General features: G+C 40.3%; 1 protein-coding gene across 3 annotated transcripts in view; it reads left to right on the top strand.

Annotated features, from left to right (window-relative positions):
- SYTL5 (synaptotagmin like 5) overlaps window positions 1–22341 on the top strand; it is a 98526-nt gene extending 76185 nt beyond the window's left edge. For 2 of the 3 annotated variants that reach the window (XM_075774322.1, XM_075774307.1), the window contains 7 exons: window positions 4844–5022; window positions 6062–6164; window positions 8327–8488; window positions 12194–12302; window positions 13799–13934; window positions 17905–18113; window positions 18710–22341. In XM_075774322.1, coding sequence (XP_075630437.1) covers window positions 4844–5022; window positions 6062–6164; window positions 8327–8488; window positions 12194–12302; window positions 13799–13934; window positions 17905–18113; window positions 18710–18852 — 1041 coding nt within the window. In that variant the 3' untranslated portion in view covers window positions 18853–22341. Of the gene's footprint in view, window positions 1–3841; window positions 3908–4843; window positions 5023–6061; window positions 6165–8326; window positions 8489–12193; window positions 12303–13798; window positions 13935–17904; window positions 18114–18709 lie in introns of all 3 variants that reach the window. The other variant, XM_075774311.1, reaches the window with a different exon arrangement.
- Window positions 22342–24524: the final 2183 nt, after the last annotated feature.

Here is a 24524-nt window from a genome sequence, read left to right as displayed (position 1 = left end):
TTTCTGCAGCATATGGAAAGAGAAAACCATTTTGCATACTCATCAGTAGATTTCTTCACATGTTCAGGTTACTACCAAGCTGACGTGTGGAGAAGGCAAACCAGAGGTTTTTGCAGTACATGACTGCTCAGCTTTGTAGAGAAACACTTAATCTTAATTTACTTGAATGAAGAGAACAAGGCTGTGGTGGGATCTTCAGTTTCAAACCACTTTCTGAGTGTTCAGGTTCTTGGGACATAAATACTCATCTGTGTGTTTGCATACATACCACTTCTGTGTCATACCACTTCTGTTCATCTTCCAACCCAGCTTCTCCCTTCTCCATGACATGATTGTTATGCCACCCACATCCAAAAAGTATTTCTCTTTACAGAGAAGGGGGAGATACTTGGGGATTTTGGTTGGTGGCAACTTTTCTACCTTCTGCAATAATTGTAGTCTTTTTCTGTTATATCCTTTTGTTTCATGTCTACTGTAAACTGTAAATCAGATGTTTGAGTCTTGTGGTAGTCTAACTGTTGCAACTTAATTTTGATTTTAAAAGGATAGCTGCCTTTTCAGGTTGTAACAGGTGCTTGAGATGCAACAAAATTGGTATAAAAAACCTTACGAAGTTCATTATGCATCTGTTATTCACCGGGAAAGAAAATGGCTGATAAAAGTAGTCTTTAACATGTCTAGTTTATGACTACGTGCTGTGTATCTTATTTTTGGGATCTGACACTTAGTATGTGGGCAACTGATAGCACCTTCAGAAAAGTCACGGAGCCCTCTCTAGCCGCAATTCTTCATGACTTGTGCCTAAGAATAGCTCTGGTCAGCATATAGAGTACTAGAAAACTGCAACAAACTCCAGGTAGAAGATGAGAGAGTTGAAGAGGATGAAGAGAGATGTGTCTGTATGCTAAAAGGGAAGAGAAAATTTGGTCCATGACAGTAACCAATGAACTATCCTTTCTAGACTGCATCCCCATTAGTCCCCATGCAAGCAGGGCCCAGGGAATGCCCACTTAAGTTCTTGATCCCAAAGAGATGGACTTGGCTGAATCCAAGCTTGGCTTACCTGGGGAGGATAAAGGGCTGAGAAAATTGCCATCAGAGCATTTTGATACCTTAGATCTGGCCATGTCCAGACCCTTTTCCCTTCTAATTTGTGTAGTTCACAGAAACAGACACAACAGAGACGTGTGGCACTTCACATCAAATCAGACTTGAGCAAATGTAGCCTGTTGGCGCTGCTCTAATTAGACCCACTTACCCGAGGTTGACTCTGACTCATTGTCTCCAATGCTTGCTGGTCCCTTAGATTTTATGGACAGAATTACTTTTATTTCCTCTGAATATTGATATGAGGCTTGCAGATGCTTAAGTGCTTTCTCCATTTAGGGCGCTAATTGAGGAACTGCATTTAGAGAGCCTTCCCTCTGTGTGCTGTAGGCAACATTCTGTCTGTGCATTGGGTTTTGTCCTTTGCTGTAGCATTCCCTTTGACCTTTTTCTTAAGCAGAGCGCAGCTTTTCCACTGCTGTAAGTTTGAGATAACTCACATCTCAATGCTCTCCTTTGTCTGTATTCACCATGACATAATTTTTAATGTCACTGCAATGCTATGTTAATGGCGAAGTTGCAAATGGCAAGCTGCTTCTCCTTGCAAGAACAGGTCAGTTTTATGGGTTCTTTTTTTATTCCCCTTAAGTGTGTGTTACTAGTTACTAACATTCATCCTCTGTCTTATTTTTGCCTTTACTCTGCTTGTTGTAAGCCTTTGAGCTTTCTGCTCTGTACAGATTTTTTTTCATATATTTATATGTCAGATGACTGTACTATTAAGTCACGTTGAAATAATGTTGTTAATGAATGGTAGACTCTAACTGCATGTTTTTTCTTTGTTTTTTCTTTCTTTTTTCAAATATGAGAATTTAAAGTACAGTATGGATACTCTGAAAATGAGCATTTGAGGTAAAGGAAGAAATATCTCAAAGGGTAGAAATGCTTGAAATCTACCTGTAACATGAGTTAACAAAATTGAAACGGAAAGTGACATTGAACAGGAACTGTACCTCAGCATTAGGGCATTTTTCTACGTGTTTTCCCAAAGCCAATACATGAACTGTGTATTTAGTTTTCCCTGCATCCTTCACCGATGCCTCTCCTAAACGTGTTAACGTGGTGTTGTTGAGACCCATCGCATCAGTAAGGCTGAATTGTTTCCGTGCCTTACTGCAGAAATAAGATATAATGCAAACCTAATATAATTCTTAGCTACTAAAATGAGGCTTCTCATCCTCAATGTGTGGTGGTTGTTTACTACTTATGAAACTGGAAAATGAGTAGATTTCTTAAGGACATTACATTTAGTGTATGTGATGTCCAGTGGAATGCCACAGAACAGAGTCTGTGGGGAAAAAAGCCAAGTATATCAAATACTTCTCGTAAAGTGGTGTTGTTTTGTTTGTGGCTTGTAAGCAATTCAGAAATTGTGTTTGCATAAATTCTAGGGTCAGAGGTCACCTATTTGTTTAGGACTTTCTGTTGGCTTTTTTTCCCCAATCATTTATCCCTCGCTGCCCACTTACCTAAAGATGAAAGAAAAGAGTGTTTGGGTTCAGTAGAGAAAAACTCGTCCACCTCCTCATGTTGGTATAACCTCGCTGGTTTTCTGAAGTGGGCACACAAATTGTACTTTCCTTACAGGAATAATTTAGCCATTTAGTAGGACATACTGGGACTGTTAAGTTCACTAACAGTGTCCAAGGATACCCATTTTCATGTATGCTAGAGGTGGAAATGCGTAAATGGTAAAGGCTGGAACTTAACTTGAGGCATATTAGGAATAGGAGGAAATACGATACATTTGTTGGAGTGTTTTGCTAATTCTCCAGAAATTTTAACCAGTCTTGTTCATGGAAGTTCAGCCAATAGTACAAAGGAATAAAAAGACAAGCATTTTTCTTTTTTTTAAATGAAGGATAACGAAGGCCAGCAGAAATACAAAACACACCCTTTTTGCTATTTATTATTCCTACATGATGTATAAAATTAGCTTTACGGATAATGATTTCTTGTTTTGTTTTTTCACGTCTGTTGTTGTTTACCATATTAACACAGGCCCCCAGCTTTCTCTGCTGCAAAGCCCTTAGGCAACGTGCTCAGAAAGTTGAGTTTTGCCACGGACCAATTCTTTTTTTGTGGCTTTTCCCCTTGACTGTACTCTTCCTTCCTCCCTGCAGCTGATAAGGAAGAGGAGGTAGATCAAGATGTAGTTTCCCTTGAGGTCATTGGTGTGATTTCCAGATACTGCTCTAGCAAGCAGAGGGGGGGAATATGTTTCCCCAAATATTCTATTACTGTATTTTTTTTCCCAAAGAGTGACAAGTTTAAACATTTGTGTACATTTTTATCTATTCTTACAAACTCCACAGAGAAACTGCATTTTCTTACAGAGGCGCCAATCCTGCAAATATATGAATGCTTAGCTTTCGACTAGCTTGAGTGAGGACTGACTCCATGCAGATGTAAATGAGGACAAACCCAAATACAATCCAATACAAATCCAAATGTGCTGAGCTGGTGTTCTAAAATGTAATTTGTTGATTTTAATACAGCAGATATTTCTATTTAATTACCTTGAGTCATGTGTCCTCCGATACGTGAAGTATATAGAAAGCACAGCATTTCTCTGGTTTGGCGACACCTTTTCCTTTCGTTCTTGCTACGGCTTTGCAATATGAACTTCTTTTACCTGTCTGTATAGGTGAAGATTTATCATTGCACTTAATCTTTCTTATTGCAGCTCTCTAATGCTCTTTTCTCTTGATCTTTTGCACTGCCTTCTTTAAAGAACTCCCCAGAAGGCTCTGACAGAAAATGGATGTATTTAAATGTGCCTGAAACAGACGGTGATACTGTGAGTTCTCCTGAATCCTCTGCTTAGCTTACTTTTTAAGGTTTCTCTCTCTTTTCTCCCTTTTTGTTGAAGACTACCTGTGTGTCTTGCAAGGTTCCTATGTGTTAGGATTTAGATGGTTCTATATGTTTCTGAGCAATCTCGCTCCATGACTCAAAAGAAAGAATGCACCAGATTTCTTGGATGCCTCTGGTTCTGGCATTGTGCATATTGCTCTGTTTTTCTTTAAAAATATTTAGTTCTTTCCTAATTGTAATCTTTTGGAAGAGGAAATCCTCGTAGCAATGCTCTGCGCGGTACGAGTGAAGAAAAGAGATTGAGAGGTGATATATTATGTTGCAGTGGAAAACTTTGTGGGATTATTGCTAAACATTTTTGGCGTTAGGAAAATTGCAGAAATGGTGGGTAATGAATTTGGCTCATTCTTTTAGAATTGCTAATCAGAGGCGAGGGTCACTTTAAACAAACATGGATTTATACCATCTCCATTATGGGAAGCATGCTTAAAACTTTTTTAAATGGCTCTGTCAGCAGTTGTCTTATGACACTCAGTAAAAATTAGGTGGACAGCTGAGCCAGAGAGGTGATTTTTTTCTGCTTGGAACTTACGTGAGCTTATAATTTATGTAGCCTGTCTGCTCTTCAGTTCATGCATGAATTAAATGGTGGTAATTTAGATTTAGTCATGTTTATAAATAGATTTGAGTCCTGCATGGAAAAACATCAACTGTCTAGACATTTAAGCCGTTATTAACTATAGTTCTTATTCCCTTTTACGTGAAATTGTGGTATTTCTGTTCTATGGTATATCTGTTTTCATTAGGAAGTCCTAAGAAGTGTGACAATATTGCAAGGCTGTAGCTGTATGAAAAAAAGCAGATTCTGGAAAAGAGTAAATTGTTTAAACCTCTAAGTCCTTTTTCTCTCCCCCTCCAGACTAGCATTAACAGCATGCTGAGTGTATATAGTGAAACTGGTGACTATGGCAACGTGAAGGTCAGTGGTGAAATCCTTCTCAACATCAACTACAGCTACAAAACAGGTGCCCTCAACATCTTGGTGAAAAGTTGCAGAAATCTGGCCGTTGCAGATGAGAAGAAGCAAAGGACCCATCCGTAAGCAGAGAAGAATTTCCTTTTAGGCTCTACTAGGGGTGTCCACCATGTCACACGCTGTAGTCAGTGACGTAGCCTGGGGTTGTGATATGAGCCTGAAAACTCATAGGATCTGGTTGCTACCAGTCAGCATTCTGATGGTGGCTACAGTGCGAATGGAAGTTCAGCAGAGATCAGTGAAGGCCTAATGTTCTTTTAGCAAGGATACTCTGAAGAGCACAGTCTTTCTGGGCAAGATTCAAACATTTATCAAACAAAAAGATGCAGAAATAGGAGCCGTGTAGAAGAGGAAAAGGACACTGGGAATCACAGTTTTCAAGAAGTTTTTCTATTTCAGAGCTGCATGATGATGGTTGAGTTTCGACTCCCCATTTTCAAGGGCAACGTGTGCCTGTTCTTGGAAACAATAAGACTACTTAGATTATCAACCTGTTTGATACTAAAAGGCAAAAAAATCTGAAGGAATAGGGAGGCGGAATTGATTTCTTACTTCTAGAATCAAAACTAAAGTATATAAGAGGGGTGATGTTTTGGAGGGAGGGATAGAGATAACTTTGGTTTCATGCATCCATAGGTTCACTTTGTAAGGACCGTGTTTTCTGAGCTTCTCATTATAATTTTCAGTATAATATGTAAATTCTCTTGTAAAGAAGTAGTAGTTAGTGTCTCTAATCATGTGTACTTCTATCATATGTAAGGTATGAAGTTTTTCTTTCTCTTGTATTTTCAGTATACGTGTTGTCATATGTAACCAGTCAGTAATCGTATACTTCAAAAGGGAAAGCTTTCTGCATTTCTGACAATAAGTAAATTAATTTAGCTCTGCCTTTTCTTATTCTGATCCCACCTGACTAACATGACTATGTTTGTAGGTAAAGACTGTACCTTTCCATGTTTCACATAGTCTCTGTTCCATGTATACATTGTTTAGACTGCAAAAATTAATTTCCTCTTACGTGTTGCTGATGCAGCAATGTCAGATCCTTGCTCAAACTGGTCATTTTTATTCCTTGCTAATAATTTACTACTTGATCTGCAGATATGTCAAAGCTTACCTTCTACCTGATAAATCCCGCCAAAGTAAACGCAAGACCAAAATTAAAAGTAACAGCACCAATCCAGAATTTAATGAAATGCTGAAGGTGAGAACACTGTCTCTCTCTCAGGCTGTGATGAATGTTCTGTTTGTGCTCACAGGCGTTTTCTATATGTGTTCCAGTATGGGGATTAGAATTTGGAAGAGATGCCTCAAAAAGGAAGGTATTTAAGCAAAACCACCTCATAGTAATTACTCATAGTAATCCTATGAGTTCTGCCTTTCAGCATTGAGGAAGTGTTTTTGTTTGGTTCTCCCCTTTACAGGTAAAACTGCCATTAGTTTCCACAGATCTCTTTCAAAACTGCTGATGTTCCCGCCTAAACTGAGCTCAGAGTTGTTAGAAGCACCTTAAAGACTTTGTATGCCCTAAGTTAGCAACTGATGCTGAAGTAGAGCTAGCTTAAAACTTCCCGTCTAATTGATTTTGAAGAGAAAATAAACATTTGCAGTAAGTTCTGAATTTCTCTGGAGGCTTTAATTTATTTTTAAAGCAGAACTGACTTTAATAGGGGAATACCAACAATGGCTTCACTCCCTGCTTTCCTAAAAAGCTGTGGAGAAGTTCATTTTCTGTTGCAAAAGACAATGACAGATCACTCCCTTGAAAACTAGTGGAGCACAACGCCCAGGCTCTTTCCTTCCTTACCTTTTACCCACGTCCACTACAGAGGCTCAACTATTTTGAGCTCCTCACAAGCTGCTTGTTCACCTCCTTGGCTCTGTGGTGCAGGTGGGAACAGCAGAGTTTCTGCCCAGTTCACTGCAGGTCTGGCACTTGGACCACAAGGCTCCTGGTGATTCCCCTCCCTGTCAGTTGGTGAGAGTTGTCCCAGCTGGTTGTCATGAGGCCAGAAACTCTTTTTATTTTCTCCTGAATTTTTTTTTTTTTTTTTTGTAATTTCAGTGATGGTTTAAATAAATTTCTTATAATAGAGGCTTATAGATGTTCCCTGCCTAGTATACTTGGCTTAACCCGGCTACAAAACCATTTTGCAGATTTAACATACACTTGGTCTGGCCAGACTGCTTGCCAAGGGAGAGTCTCTTGTATAGCCTTGTTTTTAAATGGTTTATAGTAAAGTTAAGACTTGCCTGAACTGGGGGGGGGGGGGGGGGGAAAGGTGTTAGACTCTATTTAGCAAGGAACATAGCTCTAAATGTGTTTGCTAGTAGGGAACTCAGTGAGGATAGGACGTAGCAGCTTGCTAAAAATGCAAATTGTATCAAAGAGGGCTGACTTGAATTGTGGGTACGTAAGCAAGAATAATTAAATCTGTCTGTATCTTCCCTCTTTGAATTTTATTCCATTGTTGCTAAACATGATCCCTCTCACAGTGGAACTGTTGGCATCTAGGATTAAGCATTGTAGACATATCTATACATGAATAGCCTACTTGTGTGGCTCGCCAGCTGACTTGACTGTTTCAGCTTTTGGAGGATATGTGTCTGTGTCCAGACGATGTTCCTGATGCAAAAAAGAAGACATCTGGGTCTCCTCAGCTAACACTAGGAGAAGGGAGGATTTCAGGGAATTAATGGGCCTTTTGCTAAAAGCAGAGTGCGCAGAGCTAGAATTCCAGATGTTTATAATTTTCTGTGTATTTGCTAGAATGTGATGTTTCTTCAGAGGAGTTTTTTAATAGCTTTCAAAACCAACAATGGTTACTAAGACTGATACGCTTGGTGCATGCTTTGCAGATGCAGTTTTACTTGTTTGCAGAACAATTTTTCAGAAGGTACAAAGATACAGTTGAAAAGGAGAGGACACTCTTTCTGGAAAGCAGTGTACAGCAGACTCTCTTTAGGGATGAAAGAACCAGTGGGGTTTCTTCTTACGAGCTAAACTTTGATGTTGATCTGCTTCTTTTATGTAAACTTATAAGGAACTAACAGGATCAGAATTTTAAGCATCATAATTTACTTTACAGTCATAAATACCCAGTAAATAATGCAGAAAAAACACAGTCACGATAGTAACATTAATTACATTAATGCAGAGCTGGATGTAGAGTTAGATTTAACATTAACATCATGAGCTTTCTGGCTTGATCAATCTTGTTTGCAAAGAAAACAAATCTCTTTTTCATGCTTCATTTGTTAGCTGCTGTGGGCTTGGTGAAATTCAGCTAGAGCTATAAAAGGCTCCGTGGAAACTATTCTTTCTGCTTATTCTGAGAGTTTCTTTTTCTCTTTTTCTGTGGGTAGTATGTCATCAGTCACACACAGCTAGAAACCAGGACCCTGCAGCTTTCTGTCTGGCACTATGACAGATTCGGACGCAACAGCTTTCTTGGGGAGGTGGAAATTCCATTCGATTCCTGGAACTTCGAAAATCAGGGTGACGAGTGGTTTGTGCTCCAGCCCAAGGTAAGGGTTTCCAGGGGCCGGTGGAAGTGCTGCAAAGCAAATTTAGCAAGGCTTAATAATTTTTCCTTTGGAATGTGTTTATAATATGGGACTTGATGAGTGTCTAATATGGCAACAAAAATAATATCTTTGTTCTTTATTCAGTCAAAGCATACTGATTTTAAAGTCTTCATGAAAACTTTACACATGATTGGCTATGTAAAAGCAAACAATAAAAATACCTTTTAAATAAACTGTAAGTTCATCTTGTAATAAACCGCAGTGGAGAAATGACCTAGTAAATAAATTATTTTTATAAAATAGCGTATAAACCAAAGGACTTTTCTACCACTCCCCCCTACCCAACTCTTCACAGTTTATTAATGAAATAGAACTTTTCTTGTTTCAGTTCAAAGTGCTTTGCGCCGTTCAGCTGTGACAAAATGACTTCTTAATCCCTTAGTCACCTTATTCGCTAGGAAGGAACAAGATAAGGCTTCTCAGCAGGCGAATCAATTTGTCTATGAAACAGGACTTGCATTGTACTTAGCTAAGGCTAGGATGAATTCTGTCCCTAGGGCACCCCCTCCTTTGACAAAGGTGTTTATTTTTGGGAGAGATTCAAAGAGCTATTGTAAGCTAGAGGATTAAAGGCTTCTGCCTTTAATTCTGCAGCAGGCAGAATCCCCAGGAATGCCAGTGGTTGAGACTGCCGTTTCAGAAAGTGTATTTTTCTCGTTGCGGAAAAATCCAAGGTTGTGCTGCAAGTGATGTGGAGATTGACTCAGATGACTTGTTTGCTCTGTGTTATTATATTTAAGGTAATAGCGTGACATTTGGGGTTTCAGGAGAGTGTTTGATTTGTGCCTTTCTCTCAGGTGGGAGGTGGATCTGATTGCTGTGTAATTAATTTCTAGGTATAGCCCCTTGTGAGGCTTACATATAAACTGCCACAAATTTGTATTTTAGTAAATAATTTGCCAGAAGATACATAAGGAAATTGGTCTCTTTGAACGCTTACACACCTCACACTTTATAAGTGGCAAGGAAGATCGTTCCCAGTTTCCTAGTTCAGCCCTGTTAACAAGGGTGACCACCAGCTCTTCCTTCGTGGTCCAGACAAGGCAACACCAGGAAGAGGAAGCGGCTAACGATGGCAAACATGTTTCAGTCAGCACTGTGTCCAGGCCAGGATTATACCATCCTCCTTACGAGCTTGCTTCATTTAAGTTACTTTTGTTGGGTCTGTTCTTGAAGTAGAAGAAATCTCTACTACGTGTCTGTCATAGCCCTGGCTGGTGTCAGATGTTGCTCTTATTTAGTACCCACCGGTCTACAACAGTAAGATACACAGCTGGTATTTGTTTTGCTTGCAGTTTGTATGCAGTGTTGGTCTGAAATTGAGCTTCTTACGTGCAGTTGTCTCTTTGTCATGTCATTTCAATCTTTCGGGATTTGTGTGTGTTTGGGTGGTTTCTTTTAATCCTAACAGAAAAAAAAAGAAAAAAGACAATCTTGAAGCTCTCCTGCTCAGCAAGAAAAGTAATGAGGCACTAAGCATTTCAGCTATTCCAGCTGGAAGGTGTTGCCTGATTGTTTCCAAACCCATCAAAAGGATTTTTAAATGAGTTCTTTTTTACCAAAGAAAGCAAACACAGAATCGGTCTTGTCTGCCTCCTAAGTTGTTATAAATAATGTTTCTAAACTTAAAACACTGCTAAGGTTTTTGATCAGCAAAGATAATATTTTTTGAAATATAAATTATTGCGTTTTGAATTTTTAAAAAAGCACAGGTTAATACACATGCAAATTACATGCTGTTTTCCCGTATGAAGTGCCTGATAGAGACAGGAATGGCAGTGAAACATTTCACAGGTTTTATTACAGTGCTTTATTTGATCTATCATGAATCATTTAGCTGCTTTAGTGAAAAGACTTTAAGACCTGTTTCTTCTGTGAGCATTGAATATCTGGTTTCAAGAGGAGTGTGGTTAAGTCAGAAGAAGAAGAGAAAATAGTTCTGTGGTTAAAGAGGGGGCAGCATCTAGAGCCATGTTATATGTGGGTTTGGGGGGGGGGGAGGTTGACAAATTGTTCCTGACGTAAGAACTTATACCATCGCTTGTCCACCAGTAGAACAGAATAAAATAATCCTTGCTGCCTGTATGGGAAACCTGATCCTGAACTTGCATAGTTTAGGCCATAAGTGAGCTGCCTGACTGGCAAGATTTAGATGTGCAAATTATTCCACAGCCATTTACTATGGGTTTTCTTTTGTCCTCTGTTGTAGCAACTGGCATCAGACACTGGTGGAGACAGGACTGTTTTTCTCAGAATCAGTGCAGATATGCCTGTGTTGCTGTAAAAGTCCTTCAAAGTCGCAAAAGGGTCGTGTTGTTATCACTAAAATTGCTTTGTTGCCTGTCCCATCCTTGCGTACAGACGTAGCCCCACTGAACACGGCTGGTGCCTTAGCCTGGAGTCTGTGATACGAAGGCAGCGCTGACTCTGTGTGTATCACCGTATGTGTTTCTGGTGGGGATTTTTTGATTCTGTTTTCTCTTGATAATAGAATTTTGACCTTCGTGGGGAGTCAGGAAGCAAGCTCATCTTGCAAATGCATCTCAGAGAAATACTGTCACAGATCAGGCGTTCCTCTATAAGCAGTTCTTTATAGGCTTCGTGGTGCCTTGGTGTGTGTCTCGCAGCACTCGAGGCTCCTCTCTCTTTATACACGTGCTTTGTCCCCGTTAAGAGATCAGGAAGATTTGCTTATTTTTGCCCAAACCTGAGCACTGAGGCATGTACAGAAATGTGAGCATCTGAGTAGTCCCACGTCCATTAATGGACATCATTGAACAAGGTTAGCGTATGCCTGAGTTTTTCATGGACCTGATTTCTAATGTAAATGTACAAGACTTTTTTTTTTCACTGCACTGTATTTTCATAGAGGTCAGTTTGAACTGTCCTAATAACACGTTCTCTCTATGTTGCCTTTATTGTTCTTAAAATGTAGTTTCCAACTACTTACACTGCGAATGGAAGTTCAGCATAGATCAGTGAAGGCCTAATGTTCTTTTAGCAAGGATACTCTGAAGAGCAGTCTTTCTGGGCGAGATTCAAACATTTATCAAACAAAAAGATGCAGAAATAGGAGCCGTGTAGAAGAGGAAAAGGACACTGGGAGTCACAGTTTTCAAGAAGTTTTTCTATTTCAGAGCTGCACTCTGCTCTCTTCCCTCGCCTTCGTACCACACCTTTATTCCAAGAGTGACTCAGGAATGACTCCTCTAAAATACATGCAACCAATTACGGTTTAAAATCCTGATTGGGGGAAATAAGGACTGAACGTCAGCTTAAATTGGCTATGTTTTATGTGTCCAGAAATAAGTTTGAGGTTTTTTTCTGTTTATGTGCTTCACTTACTCATGCCAGATATTTCTCTCCTCTGTATGTTCACTGAACAGTGTCTAATGCCGGGTGGCTTTATTCTTCTGAGAGCCTGCATTCCCTAGCTCATAACGTTTTCTAAAATGTGATTGCATTCAGTCTGGAATGTCTAATTATCTGAAAGCGGGCTGCTATGTCTTGATATGTTTCAAACGCTGTAGTGGTACAACAAAATTAAAATCAAAAGGAGAAGGCGAATGATTAACCTTACACCAATTACCAAAGGTAATAGTAACCTTAGCTGGATTTCTGATTTGTTTGTTTGTTTCTTTTCAGGTGGAGGTTGCGACAGATGTTGGGCTTCAATATAAAGGAGAACTGACAGTTGTTTTACGTTACATTCCCCCAGACAGGAACCTAATGCTTCCTCTAGGGCAGTTTCAAGGTAAAAGAAACATTAAGGGCAGCACAAGATAACATCCCTCTGCGTATTAAAAATCCTCACTTAGGGTGAAGTAATGGTATTAGTGAAGATTGAAATCATACTTAAATATGCTAGTTGTCTTTATCTGTGGAAATTCTGGGCAGTGAGTATGTTTCTCCTGCTCTGTCCTCTTCTCTTACATTGAACTTAAGGAGAGAGAAGGGAAGAGGAGTGTGCAGTCAAGTGTTGATGCATGGCTGTGACCTAATTAAAAAAGAATTCAGACGTTAGATTGAGGGCAGCCACATAGAAATAAACTATCTACATCATAGTCTGTGGGTTCTTTGTTCAGCTAGTTGTACACAGTGTATAGCTGGTCAAAATAGTAGATTTCCCTTAGTTCTTCATGCTTAATTGTCCTTAAGCTTACCTATCTCCTTATTTTCACTCTTTTTCCACATTTCTTTACTTCTGATCAGTTTTACTGTATTACTGCTTTAATTCAGTCCTGTAAAATATTATTTGAACTATTTAGGGTAAGCCATTATATTCATCAGCAATGAACAGGGGAAAATAGTTACTAACTCTTTGCATTACAGTAGCCTGAGGAACAGCAATCATCTGAAGTGAAAGCAAACACTGGGTAGCACCTGGGCGTACATGAATATAGCAGACACAGCTGTGTCACTGTCTTAGTGACAGTATTGCTTGTTAGCACTAGGATTTGATAGATATGTGAGATTTCTTTCTTCTCCTTTTTCTTTCTTTTTTTGACAGATGACATTCCCTCTGCTAGCAGTAATTCCAAGGTTTTCTCTCTTACAAGCTGTTGTCTGAAAAGTCCAGATACACACTATCTGCATTTTTTTAAATTAGAACATTTTAACATCGCTCCTGATCTTTTTTTCTGATGTTTTCAGCCTGAATCGGTGTGTACGTTCCCTGCTGATAAGCCTCTTAGAATCTGCAGCAGTAGCAAGTGCATGTGTCCTCGTGCTGCTGTTCAAAGTCAGTGAGCACCGGGTCCTGTGTCACGGTCTCTGAGGAGAAATGCATCCTTACGCATGGAATGCATTCAGTGTATTTCTGCATTTTAAGCTTTGGGACAGAGGTTTTATACCTTGCTTGTGGTGTAGGGCTGCCTTAACGTCAGTGGTGGAAGTGGATTCTGAAAAGAGGGTAGGATTTCCAGGACATGCAGTTCTTTGTGCTCAGCATAGTAATTCGTAAATACTTATACTGGGACAGGTTTTGAGACAGGCCACCCTGTTGTGTCCAGAGAGGACTAGCTAGTTACATGCTCAAGTGCTTTATAATATATGGAGTGATTTTTCTGCCCCTGCCTTATTAGTTTTTCTACCTATACAGAATCAGAATCTCCTCATAATGAATACTTTAATCCCATTGCAGTAAGTGATTAGAAAAAAATCTAGCCAAGACAATTTACATTTCCAAATCAGTCTTGCAGTGTATATATCATTTTTGATGATGATGTTGCAACTCTGTTCTATGTATAGGAAAGAAGAGCTTTAAAAAAGGAAAAAAGAGAGACTCTCACATGCCATCTGGAGGTATATTAGAAGTCCTCATCAAAGAAGCAAAGAATTTAACAGCGGTGAAATCAGGAGGCACATCTGACACTTTTGTGAAAGGGTCTGTGTTTTTTTTCCTCTCCATTTTTTTAATGGCTGCACTGAATCGTATTTTGGCTGAGCCATTTTTTTCCCAGTATATCTGTATATGTGTGTTTGGAGTGTTGGTCCTGAAAAGCAACTGGCACCTTCAAAGGGTATGCTGAAGAGACGGATGCTGTGGAATAAGGGCAGAGAGGTATAAGTTGTCCCAGTGGTTAAATACAATTGTATTTAAATACCACTCAGTCAAGAAACTGAACCATTCATAAGTAAGTATCCAGTGTGCTAATGTGCATGCTGTTATAGAATATAACATTTGGTAAAACAAAACACTTCCACTGAGTCGGCAGAGAGAAGTAGGTGAATATTCATCACTCCTGGAGGCAAGAAATTGTAAATTAGGGCTTTCATACTGGAGATGATACCTGATCTGATGGTGACAATTACATTTTCAGGAAATTGAAACAGTACATATCTTTTACTAAAAGGAATAGCCAGACTACATCCTGAATAAGAAACTTGTTTTCAGGAAGATACAAGTCTGTTTGGATTACTTGTAAAACTGCAAATGACACCTATAAAAGCTGGCATGCTCCATCAAGCTGAGATTCTTTCTAATGGATGTCACCTCAAACATGCAGAAAGAGAAAATTCATTGTGTGCGTGAGGAAATTCTGTTTTGATTCAAGTAAATATGCTAAATGAGAAAAGATTTGTATCTCATGATATAAATAGTTTTGGGGTTTTGTTTCTAGAGCTTAATTGGGAAAGCTCTTTGGCATGTAATACAGTCTCCAGAAGCACATTTAAATCCTGAGGGCTGCCAAGAAGTCTATCACTGACTTCAAACACAGTGTCTTAACTCTAATTGTGTCATTGTTAACATTTAATATTCTTTGACAGAAGATGTTTAAAAATTCTGCTCTGATGGCTTTCAGGTTTGATTTTAAAGATGCGTAATTTTGAAAAATGTAAGGTCTGTGTCACTTATCTGCCTGTATGCATGTGGGTACATAAAAACATACATAGTGTGACATATATGCACTTTTTTATTAGATAAGCAGCATTTTGTGGTGGACGGACAGTCAAAATCCAAACTGTACAGAAAATGCTACATTTAGGATATAGTTGTGTTTGGATAAAATGAACATAATCCTGCATGACTCATTATATTTGATTTTTCATAAATGTAAGTTACGCATTAGAAATGTTATGTTTAGGAAATAATAGCTTAAAACATTTTTCTTTGCCAGGTTTTGCTCTCAATGCTAGCTTTCAGAATTGCTGATTTTTAGATATGCTGTCGTTCATTAGTAAATGGTTTGAGTGTTGCTACTAAATGGAGAAATCATCTTGGCTTTAATTCCTTGGTGGAGCTGAGAATTTATCTTGATCTTGTAGTGTGTTTCAAACTACCCCTAAGCTCATACGCTTCATGCAGAAAAGGTTTGAGCTATTCTTCCTATGTATTTGTTCTCTCATGCCATCTCTCTTTTCCTGATACAGGTGAAGGCATTTCCTTTTACTGCAAATAGACTGTCTCATCCCACTATGTCTTGTTCCCACCTGGAGCTCGCAACAGACTCCAGAGAGAAAATGTTGTCAAAGCCTTTTTACATTAGCAGTAGCAATGTGTGGCCAGTAATTCTCTGGACTATCCTTTGTTAGTGGTGTCTGCTATTGCTGACATGGATTATTCAGTACAGTGGAACAGGCGTCTGTTTCCAATGGACTATCGGTCTGTCATGCGTCACGGCCAAATGCATTGGCCAAATGCATGCATCAAGTTGCCATGAACCTGTTGAGGTGCTGTAGTGATCTAATCTGCACTGTTAGCTTGAGGTAATTTGACATAGATTAGCCCGTGGTTAGCCCACTACAGTAAACTAGCTCGTGTTTGTTGTCAAGTAAAAGCCTGCACAGTAATCCTGATCAAGGTCTAGTGATATAATTTGTTTGCGTGTCTGACCCTTTAGTGTTTATATGCAACCACGTAGTTATTCCATTAGGTTTGCTGAAGGAGGTGAAGGTACAGACTAGGAAAATTTGTACAGACCTCTGATTTTCAACTAGAGTATTAAGTTATTTTGTTTCACTAAAGTAATTCTCCATTAAAAGTAAAATGTGAAAAGCTTGTCAGACTTTACAGCATTTGTGTTTCTGCACTCACTGGGGCTTTCAGCAACTCAAATTAATGATGCTAACCTGCTGAAGTTCCTTCCTTATCAGGAAGGTTCCTATCCTCTACGTGGTTTAGGCCCAGCTGGAAGCTGAGCGCCACGCAGCCACTCACTCACTCCTTCCCCAGCATGATGGGGAGGAGAAGCGTAACAAAAGGCTTGGGTCCAGGTAAGGGAGAGCTCACTAATTATCGTCATGAGCAAAACAGACTGAACTTAGAAAAAGGGATTCATCTATTTTATTACTGAACAGAATAGAGCAATGAAAAACAGTAACATCAAGTCTTAAAACACCTCCCCCCACCCCTCCCATCTTCCCGGGCTCAACTTCACTCCCGGCTTCAACCTCCTCCCCCCTCAGCGGCACGGGGGGGGGAATGGGGGTTGCAGTCAGTGCAGCGCACGTTGTTTCTGCCGCTTGTCCTCAGGGGGAGGACTCCTCTCATCGCTCCCCTGCTCCAAAATGGAGTCTCTCCCACAGGCTACAGTCCTTCCCGAACTGCTCCCGCATGGTCTCTTCCATGGGGTGCAGACCTTTAGGAGAAATCTGCTCCAGCGTGTGTCTCCCACGGGGTCACAAGTCCTGCCAGCAAAACCTGCCCTGGCATGGGCTCCCCTCTCCACGGGTCTACCAGTCTGGCCAGGGACTTGCTTCAGCCTGGGCTTCCCACAGGCCACAGCCTCCCTCGGGTACCTCCACCTGCTCCAGCATGAGGTCCTCCACGGGCTGCAGGTGGAATCTCTACACCCCCTCATCCTTCCTCCATGGGCTGCAGGGGGACAGCCTGCTTCACCATGGTTTTCACCACGGGCTGCAGGGGGATCTCTGCTCCAGTGTCTGGAGTACCTCCTCCCCCCTCCTCCTGCACTGACCTTGGTGTTACATCTTCGCACTTCCCCCTCCAGCTGTAAAAAAAAAAACTTCCCCCCTTCTTCAATATGTTATCACAGAGGCGCTGATTGGCTTGGCCTTGGCCAGTGGCGGGTCCATCTTGGGGCTGGCTGGCATTGGCTCTATCAGACACTGTGGAAGCTTCTAGAAGCTCCTCACAGGAGCCACCCCTATAGCCCATGCCCCCACCCGCTACCAAAACCTTGCCACACAAACCCAACACACCTTTAAAGGGTGGATGTCAAGAGGATGGGGACAGACTCTTCTCTATGGTGCCCAGTGGCAGGACAAGGGGCAACGGGCACAAACTGGAGCACAGGAGGTTCCATCTGAATATGAGGAAAAACTTCTTTACTGTGAGGGTGACAGAGCCCTGGAACAGGCTGCCCAGAGAGGTTGTGGAGTCTCCTTCTCTGGAGAGACTCAAAACCCGCCTGGACGTGATCCTGTGCAACCTGCTGTAGGTGATCCTGCTCTAGCAGGGGGGTTGGACTAGATGATCTCCAGAGGTCCCTTCCAACCTCTGCCATTCTGTGTGATTCTGTGATCAGTCATTTCCATTTCTTTCTGTCCTGCTTTGAGAGGGACGCTGGATGAGGTGACTCCAGAGGCCCCTTCTAGCTAATGTTTTTCATCATTCTGTCTATAATTAGACTCACTGAAATACAAAGCTTGTGGTTAAGACCCAAGAATTGGGGCAAGGAGACCAAAGGCCAACCTCTGCTGGTGATAACTGACATTGTAACTATAACAAACAGCACAAATGCAAAATGTATGCTTCAGGTATACGCTTAATTTAATAACAGTGGGGAGAAGGGGTCTTGATCCCATTTGAGCATCTACATGATTGTAATTCTTTGTGAATATTATGTGACAACCTGCCTACGTATTCAATTTTCCTTTTCTCTATCTCCCAGATACCTGCTCCCAGATGACAGCAAAGCTACAAAGCACAAAACTCCCATAATAAAGAAGAGTGTGAACCCCCAGTGGAATCATACCTTTGCTTTCAGTGGCTTGAGTTCAAGGGATATACGTAACGTCTGCCTAGAATTGACTGTGTGGGACAAGGAGTCGCTCTCCAGTAATATTTTTTTGGGAGGTGTCCGTTTGAACACTGGAAATGGTAAGGTCCCATCTCACTCATGATTGCTTTTCTTATTCTGCTCTCCTTCTTCCTCACCCCATGTGATTCATGTATATGAAGGACAGAAATGTTACTTAGTGTATGGAAAGTATATGGGAACTTGGGGAAATTGAAAAAGGAGAGAAAGCAACATGTAATCGGTAGTTATTTCCTCCACTGAATAAGACACAAAAATTTGGTGCCCAGTTGTACTTTTGCACAGTCTAGAAGAATTAGGAACATCTTGGAAGAGTTTCTTAGCATCCCAGTGAGGAGGAGGAGACTACTTTTGTCCAGCAGCAGCCTTTCTGCTGACACTGGTGTGATCTGGAAGAGGTGTGAATCCATTCCTCCGCTGTTAGGAGAAAGTTACTTGTGGTGCAGACTGGGGAGGTTTATGTGCCTCTGTCCACGTGCCACAAAGGAGTTTAATGACAAACTGGCGCTCTCCGGGAGCTGCCTGTTTTCAGTATAACTCCCTGTACAGGTGTAAAATTCTTGTCATCTTTTTTATGCACTGTTGGAGCAAATGAGCAAGGATATTAAGTAACTGCTTACTAATATGGCAAAATGCCTCATGTTCTTATAATTGCCAGGTGTAAGTAATGGCAAGGAGGTTGACTGGATGGACTCTCAAGGGGAAGAACAGCACCTCTGGCAGAAGATGATTGACAATCCGGGATCTCCTGTGGAGGGGATATTAATGCTGAGATCCAGCATGGGAAAACGCAGACTCTGAAAGACTTTAACTGCTGAGGGGTACCACAGGTACTCCTGGCCTCAGTCGTGTCCAGGCTCTTGTCACTTTGCCCATTTGAAAGTGGGGAAGGGTTGTCCTCTTTGCCTTGGATATTAAGGCTCTGAGTGAGATTTTAATGCATTCTGCACTTTCACACACACGTTTTTAACCCAGGCTTCTTGTATGGATTATGTTTCTCCTGAAGCCAGTGAGAATTTGACCTTGTACAGAGATCGTACTGGCTTTCTCTGTCCCTTCTGGTGACTGGTGCGCAGCTGATGGACACCTCTGCCTTTGGGGGGGCATGGAGTGAGCAAATTCTCTAGTTAGTCATTTAGCAAGTAATGCCTGGTTTACATATCTCCTTCTGGGTCAAAGATGGCCTAGAAGACAGCAGTGATTACAGTACAAGCAGATTCAGAGTGAGACTGTGCTTTGGTATTTGAAAGATAAGAAGCCATAATGTTATGAAGGATCACAAACAACGTTTCTTTGCCATGTGTGCTTGTTGGGCTGTGCAGGACGGCAGGCTTGGGACCAAGCAGCCCACCAAGGAAGGCCAATGCACTGTGGTGCGCACTAGAAATAGGCAGCAGGTGAGCTGGTGTATAGTGCTGGCCTTCTGGCTTTCTCTGGGTTATTTTAATGCACTGTATAAAAAGCAGACTTGGTTCAACATAAGCAAAGAGCCTGTAATGAAAATAAATCGTAACAAATGCCCGGTTTCCAGAACTGCCTGATACTACTGTGTTTTTCATTCAGTTGACAGATCTGATGTCATTGAACAGAGGGAATATGTTGAATACGTTCATATGCCTGTCCCCATCTGATAATGTCGCTGAGATGAGACACATACTGGGTTTGGACATAGTTAGCTAAGACCCGTATTCAACAGATTGTGTAGTAAAGTGGTGTGATTAAAGCACGTGCCAGAATGATTTGCACAACTGTGGAATTTTCTCTGAATGGGCTGGGATCCCATTCAGGCATGCTCACGCTCGTTTACTATTAACCATAGGAGGACTTTTTTCTCTTGAACATCCCCCTGTGAGTTAACAGTGGATTTAACGATAAGAGTGGGTTTTGGCCAATTCAATCATTAACCATGACAATTGTTCAACAGCAATTTTGCCACTTGGTTTCCTAAAGTGATTTTACACCTACTTAGATCCCCCAGCCTTTGGGGACTTAGGCAGGCCATATGTGAAGAGCATGCCGTTCCGAGTAATTGTTGTGGGCTACTCTTACCATAACGAGATAGGATTACAGTCTTTTTTCCAAGGACAACACATGTCTGCTTGCAAGATTCATAACAATATAATTGTATGGCATGGGATTGCTCAGGGTATAAGACAAAGGAAGATCAGGAAACTGAGTGAACAACATTTCTTCTGAATTTTCCAGAATTAGAACACAGCTTCCTATTTGAACTGGTAAATTTGCTTATAGCTATTCTTACCTTTTTAAATTTTTTCCCCAAATGTGCTATTTCTGGAAGCAATGTAGCATTAGTACTAACGAAACAAATTGAAATATATGGGAACATAATCCTTACATAAATTACTGGAAAAACCCAAACTTTCAAAGAATGTATTGTTCTCTGTAGATCAAAACAGCAGTATTCAAAGATTTGTGTGAAGAATAAAGACCATAAAATCTAACTTGTTTGAGAGATACAAATATTGTTCTTCACAATCCAGAAATTGCAAGAAATCTAGATTGAACAACAGAATATGAACTGATAGCTAAGTAACTACAGCTGGAAATCTTGACATCTGTAGCTGTCCTGCTGTCCTACTGTATTTAGAGCTGAACCCAAAACCTTAAAATTTAATGTCCATTCCTTTTTTTTTCTTTTAAAAAATATTTTATACTCTTTTTGATCTGAGTGGCTTGAAACTGTGGTACGGTTTACAAGCAGTCTTTTAAAATCCTAATATTATATTAAAAAATATCTATTTTTGTTAAAAATAGTATCTTAGTTTTAATAAAACAATTTGTTTCGTTATGAATATTTTCTATTAAAATTCTGATATGACTTCAAAAAGTCATTGGAGATACAGCTTGCCCAGTTTGAGACCCACAATTTTCAGAAATTACTGAGTCATCTTTGAAAATAAAATTCCCTTAGAGAATCTCAGTCTGGGAACAAAAAGTCAGTAGTTGCTCAAGAAAATTGACTTCCTTTTCCTTCTTTATCTATTCTTCATTTTCTTCTGAAGTCCTGCTCAAATTGGGCAGTGAAGCAAGTCTACTCTAGTTTTAGCTGACTTCCCATTTTATGCTGCAGATGCTGTGAGCTGATAAACTAGAGCACAAGTATCAAGCACGTACTTTTTATGACCTTCTTCTTGTTATGATAGTCTTTAAGTATTAGATTTTTTTTTTTTTTTTTTTTTTAATATCAGTATCCCCTGAAGTGAAACCAAACCTAACTTTTGGCACCTCTCTCTCTAACAGAATTGGTCTGATCTGTCTTGGCTGTTTGTACTGCGAACCTTCCTTTATTTTGGGTATAATAATATTATATTGACATGGAGCACAAGCTTGATTTTTCACTTGCTGGAAGTTGGTTCAAAAAGATAAAGCTTGCTAAATCTAAAGAAAATGATTCTTCAGGGTAAAATTCCAGCTAGAGTTGAAGAACAACACTGAGCAGTTGGATAGTTTGGTTTTGTTTCATTTTGATGATGAAAATGGGAAAAATAACAAGAACACAAAAAATCCTCCAAGCTGGACCTCAAAATGGACACCTTTTTCTCTTGCCAAACTGAAAACCTAAAAATAATTTTGAACCGAATGAAACTTACTTTTATATGGAGTACAAGAGTTTGTCGAATCTTGGAATGGTACTTTCTAACCTTCTAAGCATGAACATTTTAGCTAAATCAAGTCTTGCTTTGAAAGGAAGATGTCTGTGCTTTATTACTTCGTTTTAGTCCTATGGCAGAGTTTGTGATAAATAGACTTACCTGGGAAGCGTCACCCAGCTCATACGTGAGCTTTAGGTTCTGCCTTTTCCTTCCAAAGGGCCAAATTTTCACTGTGAGCCTGCACCTGAAATTATAGACCGGGCTATGAATAGACTGTAGGTGTCAACTGCAGTTCAGCATATGAAAGGAACAATTTCACCTGGGAAGTAATTTCGGCCAAGGCGGTGGTGTTTGCCCTTGATGGGATTTGGAGTAGTACAGTGAAATTACCTCCTGGGTTAGCAGTTGCAATTCTGCATTATGGTAGCGTATAATAGGTATCGTGCTCCGCCTCAAATGAGCCTCGGAGAGATGATGAGCATCATATAAACACTAGAGCAATTCTGAAAGCTTTGCTGTTCTATGATGTTATCAGCACATTTGTAGGAAGCGTTTGATTTGTGGAAAATGTCACATTTAATTATATCTCTTATATCTTTGTTCTCTTCCTTTACAAAAATGATTTATGGTTTGGAAAAAGCACAAGATGATTAACTGCAGATGTGATTTCTTGTTTCCCAGATATTTGAATTAATTGCCTATAATTGTGCGTCATCACGTACTGTGTCTTATCAGGCTGAACAAAAAGACAGAAAGCCATGAATTAGGCTAAAGCCTTCCTTTTGTATGTATGTTTATGGTATTGAAGGTGCATGAATGGTTTATTCAAGGCTAATTTTTAGGAGAAAATAGCCACAATTTTAACAGTGATTCATAAACTCCTACCCTGAGTAAATAGACATGGCAGAGCTGATGTTTCTAAAGTATTTTTCCACACAGACTTGAATAACTGAAGATGCGTCAGTGGAGAAGAAATTTTCTCTACAGTGGTTTTTGAAAATGTGTTGCACAATGCATTTTACTCTGATACGTATTTTTCTAGCGAGGTAACTACAGGGCTTTCATCACCATCTTTTCCCCCTTGCAATTAGATTTTGAGGGTTTGACCCATTAAAGCAGAATAGAAGTGCAACTTCTGCTGTTAAATATCAAGTAAATACATCTTTGGACAGTGTGGTTATTGCCAGTATCCATCAAAAAGAGCTGATGCTGAGGGCTTTCCAAGGCCTGGCTTGGTACCCAGGCTTTGGTACCCAGCCCTGCTCTCTGGAAGCTTCTCTGCTCAGTTTAGCAGCTTTGTGGGGACTTTAGGCTTCTAACTGATGCTCTTGCTTGTATGTTAGATGCCGAAAGGAGGCTAAAATGGGTTTGAAATGGCCTCCCCATCATCTCCATCGTGTTATGTTTGAGTGAGGGTGGGAGGAAAGCTGCAAAGACTCTGAGGGACACTGTTGCTATCTTCCTGTGTTAATCCAAGTGTCGTTGCCTTCCTTGAATGCCTTTTAGATGCCACATTTTGATCTTTCTTTCCCAGCTGGTTGCTTTAGCAGATGGTTTAAGAGAGAAGGTGGTGATTGGGGTGGTGAGAAGGTGGTGATCGTGGTGCATTAGACCAGAAGCTTATTCTTCTGTGCCTCTTCCAATGCAGATTATGCTAAGCGAGCATGAAAAAAGCATTTTTATGAATTAATTCTTTATTTTTCTTTTCCTGCCTGGTTAGATCCTGCCAAGTGCAATTATTCTAAGTTGTATTCTGCAAAATATCAACTAAACTCTAACAGCAGAGCAGCCATTGAGCATCCCCTGGTGCTAATTGGTAAGGAGAGGTAACAGAAGGCTTGCATTCAGACTGGCATGATTTTGGCTTCTTGAGGGTTATGCACATGGCCCAGCTTCAGGCATGTAAAATTTGTGGTTTGCTCTGTGGAGTCAATGAAGGGAAAGGCTGCTTGGATCTCGTACACTTTTGAAAAAAGAACTCAAGAGTCCTATTTCCACAGCTGTCTAGTTTGGGGATTCACACAAGATAGTAAGGATTGTACCTGAATCTTTGCGAGGGTGTCTCTTCCCTTCATTCCTCCCGTCAGTTCAGCCACCCTCACCAGAATGTTCTACCTGAACATTAATCTCCAGTATCGGGAAGGAGGCAGCATGCAGCAGTTAAGTGATTGCCCCACTTATTTTCATCCACATGAGGTAAAAACTGAAATTTTACTTCCATAACATACAGTATTGATTTTCAGCACTGTGCAATGATGACAGAAATAACCGTCTCCTGAGAGCTGGTCCATGCAATTTGTAAACTCTTTTTTTTAAAGTTTTTTTAAAAATTGTTATTATTTATTTATTTTTACACACAGAAATGTTAACATTTGAGAACCCTAGAGAAATGGTGATAGAACGTGTGATGAATTCCAAAACGGGATGCAGACTTTTATTTGCAGTGATGTCTTTGACCATAACTCAGCAGGAGATGCTGAGAAGCACGCTAGCAGAACCTTACCACTGTGTCCCATGAATTTCCTGCTTAGCGATTTCATATTTGCAAATACTGTTTGATAAGTGGTAATAATACAGTGTTAAGTATACCGTGTATATTGACACTGCCACTGGAAAGTGAATCTCAACTTGCTTTTTAGGTGTTTTTTTAGGTTGCTTTTGAAACTCACCGTTGCTGCATCTTGGACCTTCATTTAGGTTAGTTCAACGATTCTGCTTTGTGGCAATAACACCTATATGGCTGTGTGCTACTGCTCCCGGCGGCTCAGTGTATGTTTTTAAGGATAGTTCTAATTGTTAAGGTTTGCCAAAAGCCAAGTGTACTCATTTGTTGCAGCAATTAGAGAATGTCACGTATCC

Source organism: Balearica regulorum, chromosome 1 (genome assembly GCF_011004875.1).
Source record: "Balearica regulorum gibbericeps isolate bBalReg1 chromosome 1, bBalReg1.pri, whole genome shotgun sequence".
Lineage (NCBI taxonomy): Eukaryota > Metazoa > Chordata > Aves > Gruiformes > Gruidae > Balearica > Balearica regulorum.
The sequence above is the reverse complement of the archived record's forward strand: the minus strand, read 5'-3'. Positions and strand labels throughout refer to the sequence as shown.